Source organism: Trichomycterus rosablanca, chromosome 8, assembly GCF_030014385.1.
Source record: "Trichomycterus rosablanca isolate fTriRos1 chromosome 8, fTriRos1.hap1, whole genome shotgun sequence".
Lineage (NCBI taxonomy): Eukaryota > Metazoa > Chordata > Actinopteri > Siluriformes > Trichomycteridae > Trichomycterus > Trichomycterus rosablanca.
The window spans coordinates 22,918,638-22,925,148 of record NC_085995.1 but is presented as its reverse complement, the minus strand read 5'-3'; the positions used below and the strand labels follow the sequence as shown (position 1 = coordinate 22,925,148).

The 6,511-nt window shown below is 39.1% G+C and overlaps 1 protein-coding gene across 1 annotated transcript in view; it reads right to left on the bottom strand.

The window, feature by feature from the left end:
- Window positions 1–689: 689 nt before the first annotated feature.
- Window positions 690–6,511, bottom strand: part of LOC134318701 (A disintegrin and metalloproteinase with thrombospondin motifs 2-like) — a 229,062-nt gene continuing 223,240 nt past the window's right edge. The window contains exon 22 of the mRNA XM_062999636.1: window positions 690–1,654. Within this exon, the coding sequence (XP_062855706.1) occupies window positions 723–1,654 (932 nt within the window). The 3' untranslated portion in view covers window positions 690–722. The remainder of the gene's footprint in view (window positions 1,655–6,511) is intronic.

Genomic DNA, 6,511 nt, shown 5'->3' with positions numbered 1-6,511 from the left:
TTTGTGTGTGCAAGCACACAGTGGGTGTGTAAACACTTTTGCTCAGACAGGTGATTGTGTTTTCGTTCAGGTATTTTAGGTGGTTGCTAGTGTGAATGAATAGGAGTGAATGGGTGGAAGGAGGGTTGAAAAAATAAGTATGTTTGTAGATTAGAGATGATGACCTGCACTGAAGGTGTACAAGAATTTTGGTGGCTGCCAGGTAAAGGAAAGATAGAGTTTTTTTTGTTGGGGGCAAAAATGAATGGGAGTGAATGAGAGGAACAACAGATGTGGGGGAAAAATAGAAATAAATGAGTGTGAGTTGAAACAACTGGGATACAAATAGGTGTGGTGGGTGAATAGATGTGAATGCTAAAATCTAAAAGCTGTATACAAGCCATGATGTCATCAATGGGGTGGACGTTTTAGTGGGGAAATTGACAAAAGAAAAAGCAGGACAAAAACGTGGAATAATACTTATACTAAAAAAAAAAAATAAGAATAATAATATTTGCCGTGGGAATTAAATTTTGCCCTGAAAAATTACCCAGAATTAATCATATGAAAACACTGTGCTTAAAGCAACTGTGCAAACATTTGCTAGTGGTTTTGCTACACAAAAAAGGTCAGTTTTCTCTGTAATGTAAAGTGATTGTAGAAAGCATACAGATTTCCAGTACTTGACCCAAGCACCAAGATGGATTTTAAAGGGTTGTTTGTCTCAATAAGAGAAAGCAGGCTCAAACACCCTCACCTCTTTTTATTCTGCGTAAATAGTTTCTCTTTTCCTCAAGCAGCTCCTGAATGCGTTTGTTGCGTGTTCTTTCACGCAAGAATACACGGCTTTTCCTCAGAATTATATTGTTCTCTGGCAAATCATTTTCTATGTTGACAGTCTGGAAGGGAACCTCAATGGCATTGTTATCTTCTTCTCGGTTGGGTGGCCAGGTAACTGTTGATGTGGTCATTGTGGTAGGCATTGTGATGATTTGCATTGTCGTGCTTGGCTCTGTGATTAATAATGTTTCTATTGTTTCTTCATGTTGAAATATTTTGTCATTGATTGGCACTGGTGTTGTCAGTATTACTGATTTGCTGGTTTCAATAACTGTTGCTGCCTCATGCCAACCTAAAGTAATTGTATTATCATTCTGATTGGCTTGGGTTGCAGGTTCATCCTCCTCAGAATGGGCACCACTGCCAGCTTGAGGTTCATTAAAGTTCTGTGCGGTGCTGGTCTCCAGGTTGTAATATTCCTCGTTTTTGGCGACAATACCACTATTGGTTCCATCTGTGCTAAATGCACTGGTTTCTGTATAGATTGTAATTTTGGTTGGCGCTGCAGAAATGCTTGGAGTTGTAGCTTCGACTGTTGCAAATGGTGTATATGCCCATGTGGTGTTAAATAAACTGGTTGCTGTAGTGGTACTAGTGAATCTATTAACACCAGGTGAGGTGATTTTCATCGTTAAGTTGGGGTTACTTGTCGAGTTGGAGTGCTTCCTCGAGACCAGTGTTGGTATAGTTTGCCGAGGCTCCACAAAAGGAGCTGTATTAGTTGCATTTGTGCTACAGGATTTGCAGCAGATGCGCTGGAAGGCTGGCTGTTTGCAGTACTGCTGCAGAATGTCCATGGTGCAAAAAAAAGAGCGGTCAGTGTTGCATCGCGGTTCTGTAACAAAGCAGAATACAGAGAACAGACTGGGTGAAAATGCGTTTATTGAAAATGTAGAAACAATGGAATACTACATTCAGCAGGGCAGCGGAATAAGTGCAGAAACAGAGACAGAGGTTCCTTAAGCAATCTAAAACAGCTATATTACTAACTGTTTTCTATTAAACCTTAAAGTTAAAGACGAATTTGAGATTTCTGATTCATTTAGTTGCTTGATGTTGTTGCTGCTGCTACGTCTCTTTTTTACACAAAGTCAGTCAATGTTTTCATCACTTTATTAAAGCAATAAAATGCTGATTTGTTAAGTTAGGTTGTCTTGGTTTTATAATAATTTTCGTTTAAAAATCTGAAAATCAAGTATGACAAATATCCAAAAATAGAAGAAATAATGATGGGGGGGCAAAAATATTTCCTACATATAAGGGTCATTTCTGGGATTGGGTGCCTTTTGGACCTTAAAACTTTTTGAAAATGAAACACTGTTTTAATTTGTTTTTCATGGTTTATTATAAAAAGGATGTGTTATACTTTTCCAAACTAATATTGGTCAAGCTAAATTACACACGAACGTCATATACACTGTGACGTCCAGCCTGTTATGTATTAGGTCGTAACAGGGTGGACCATAGCAGGGTGGACCATAGCAGGGTGGACATTCTGACATAGAATTAGCCATTAAATAAAAGTGAATTCAGACAAAGAATTCTCTGCTTTTTAGTGTAATAATTTTTAAAATGATCAAATCGTATTGCTTTTTCTCATATATCCCATAACAGGGTGGACATGTTATGGTTGACCATATAAGACTTTTAGGATAAAATGTGGGAAAAAAAAAACATTAAAATGAGGAGTTAGCCACTCATCTTCCACAGTTGTTTTCCCTCCAAAAAGATCATGTGAATGCCAGGAAATGATGTCAGTATGCAAAACAGTTCTTTATTTTAAGAGACAGTAGTAAGAAATAACAGGGTGGACAGCAACTTGAGGGACGTGTGAAAAACCCTTATCAGCAATAACATGAAAATCATAAAGAAAAGGGGACTAAAGCAAACCTTTTAAACAGTATTGAAAGACTTTTGAATTTTCATGATTAAACCTCATATATCCATCACTAAATCAGAATAAACAGCACTGGGGACAGGGGAAAACCTCTGGTATATAAGAGATAAAAACAGTATGTACACAGTAGTTTTATTTGGGGGGGGGGGGGGGGGGGGGGTAGAAAACATTGTGTTTAGTATTTGAAAGATGTTTAGAAAATTGTATTGTTTAAATTTTACTTAATAAATACAATGATCAGTACTAGGGACACAAAAGGCACCGAATTGTAGGAATGACCCATAAAATAAAATATCAAATCAGTGAAATAACAGCAATAGAGATTACACAAGATTTACAATCAGATTGAACTATGTTAACAGTAAAACAATGTTTAATGCTAGAGCTTTAAAAAAAACTATTATTATTCCACAAAACCATGTATGTATGTTTGTTTGTTTATTTGTATTTTTAACGTCATGTTTTACACCTTTTGGTTACATCCACAACAGAAACGGTAGTTACTCATTACACAAGATTCAGGTCACAAGGTTATATCGAACACAGTCATAAACAATTTAGTGTCTCCAATTCACCTCATTTGCATGTTTTTGGACTGTGTGAGAAAACCGGAGCACCCAGAATAAACCCACGCAGACACAGGGAGAACATGCAAACTCCACAAAGTCTGTAGACCATTCTTGTTAGCAATGACAAATTTTTTATGCATTTTCTCCCTTTTTCTCCCGATTTTAGCGTGTCCAATTTTTACCCAATTGTGTTATGCTTTCTCTCCACTGGAGCTGACCCCCGGCCCGATTGAGGAGAGCAAGACACAAACCCCTCCGACACGTGTGCAGTAGCCGACTGCATCTTTTCACCTGCACTAGGTGAGTTCACATGCGGATCAGCTTTGTGCACGGAGAGCCACACCCTGATCACATTATTCCTCTACTCTATGCAGACGCCATCAACCAGCCAGCAGAGGTCATAATTCGCTCAGTTATGAGGAGTGCCTATCCAGCTTATCCTACCCTATGATGAACAACAAGCCAGTCGTTGTTCATGTAGCTGCCCAACTGGATGGCAGAGCTGAGTTTCGAACCGGTGAGTTAGAAATGTCAGCTCTGGTGTGCTAGCGTGTTTTACTGCTGCGCCACCTGAGCGGCTTGCGATAACACATTTTTGAGAGTTTAGCTCTTCCCTGTGTCTTAAAGAAACTCTCTTTCTCACAAACTCAATTCTCACTTTTTTTTGTAGAATGACAGCTAATAACTAAGCTGTTCTTAATAAATTATTAACAATGTTTATATAATCAGGACACATTTTAATTAAAATGAAAAATATAGAAATCTGGAAAAAAAAATTAACAAACTGCTGCAAAAAATGTCTGTTTGAGTAAAATGACCATTTTGGTATTATTATAGAAACAACATTTCTCCCACATTAAAAAAATATATATATTTATTTAGCATTGTTTTACTGGGGGAAAATCAGGGATGTGGGTCATTGGCAGAGCAGAAGGAAACATGAAATTTCACAGTGGCACAGAACGAGACATTCTGTCTTGTAGGTCAGCCCTGGTCTTTCTGTAACCATTAGTCAGTATAAGGTGTTGAGCCAAGCTGAGAATTGGACTTATCCAATCCTTACAGCCTCATCAATGAAATGCTTTTTTCAAGCTTAGCATGACTTCAGCCCTGCCCCTAGGAGCCTGGTTTGAACCATCCACTATTTGCCATTCTTTTTGTTGGTCAGGTGGTGTAATTCTATGGTTGTTAAGTAACATTCTAATAAGTTGGAGATTATACCAGGCAGTGGAGAGTCCAGTTCTTTTTAAGGCACTGTTAGCACTATTTTTGCCACCCAGTTGGTCTTACTGCATTCAATAGGTCCTTTGCATTCATGTAGGTCCTGGTTCTACTGCATTCTGCTGCAGTTCAACTTTGAAATGAAATGGCTGCCATACATGTAAAGATGCTAATCTAAAATTTGGAATGTTCTCCTAATTTTTCCAAAGCTATATGAATGTCCAAGATAATTTACAAACCCCACTTCCAAAAACAGTTTGAGACATGTTGCAATAAAAAAGATGAATCTGTGATTTGTTCATCTACATAAATTTTTATTTACTTTATTTAAACTGATAAAAGTAGAAAGAAAAGGTTTCCAGTGTTTTCACTGATCAAAATACCTGCAACAAACTCCAAATGAGTTGGGACAGAGAAAATAGGAGTAAAAACTTATATTGAAGTTACAGCATTACACAATAAGCAGATGAAATGGTAATGGGTGAGGGAAACATGATCGGGTATAAAAGGACACTCCACCAAAGGATGGGTTGTGGCTTACCATTTTGTGTCAAACTTTAGGAAAGGATTGAATCAATTCAAAAATAACATTTCTTAATGCAAAATTGCATATGGGCTCGAGAATATAGCCAGAAGGACTTGAGAGTACTTCAAAAAACCGTTGTCACTTAACACATTCCACTGCTGCAGTAAGAAACACAACCTGAAGCTTTGTTTCACAAAAAGAAAGCCATACATCAATTCTGTGCAGGAGCTCATCTTATACCGCCCAAAAGACAGGGGAAACGGGCCGTGGTCAGATTAGTCCACACATTTACATCTGCAGTATTTAGTGGACGCTTTTATTCAAATCGACTTACAAATATGACTGAATACAGTCTAAGCAATTGAGTGTCAAGGGCCTTGTTTAAGGGCCTAACAGTGGCAATTTGGCAGTGGCAAACCTTATGATTACTAGCCCAGTACCCTGACCACTTAGCTACAACCACCCTATGAGTGACACATGCTGCCGTCAAGGCAATGCCTTTCCCACAACATCCATGAATATTTTAGCAAGACGATGCCAGGCCTCATTCTACACACGCTAACATGACTTCACAGACACATAATGCATGTGCTAGACTGGCCTGCCTGCATTCAGGATCTGTCATCTATTGAAAATGTACACTGATCAGCCATCACATTAAAACCACCTCCTTGTTTCTACACTGACTGTCCATTTTATCAGATCCACTTACCATATAGAAGCACTTTGTAGTTCTACAATTACTGACTGTAGTCCATCTGTTTCTCTGCATGTTTTGTTAGCCCCCTTTCATGCTGTTCTTCAATGGTCAGGACTCTCCCAACCACTACAGAGTAGGTATTATTTGGGTGGTGGATCATTCTCAGCACTGCAGTGACACTGACATGGTGGTGGTGTGTTAGAGTGTATCGTGCTGGTATGAGTGGATAAGACACAGCAATGCTGACGAAGTTTAAACACCTCACTGTCACTGTTGGACTGAGAATAGTCCACCAACCAAAAATTTATGCAGCCAACAGCGCCCCGTGGGCAGCATCCTATGACCACTGATGGTCTAGAAGATGACCAACTCAAACAGCAGCAACAGATGAGCGATCGTCTCTGCCTTTACATCTACAAGGTGGACCAACTTGGTAGGAGTGTCTAATAGAGTGAACAGTGAGTGGACACGGTATTTAAAAACTCCAGCAGTGATGCTGTGTCTGATCCACTCATACCAGCACAACACATACTAACACACCACCACCATGTCAGTGTCACTGCAGTGCTGAGAATGATCCACCACCTAAATAATACCTGCTCTGTAGTGGTCCTGTGGGGGTCCTGACCATTGAAGAACAGGGTGAAAGCAGGCTAATAAAGTATGCAGAGAAACAGATGGACTACAGTCAGTAATTGTAGAACTACAAAGTGCTCCTATATGGTAAGTGGAGCTGATAAAATGGACAGTGAGTGTAGAAACATGGAGGTGGTTTTAAT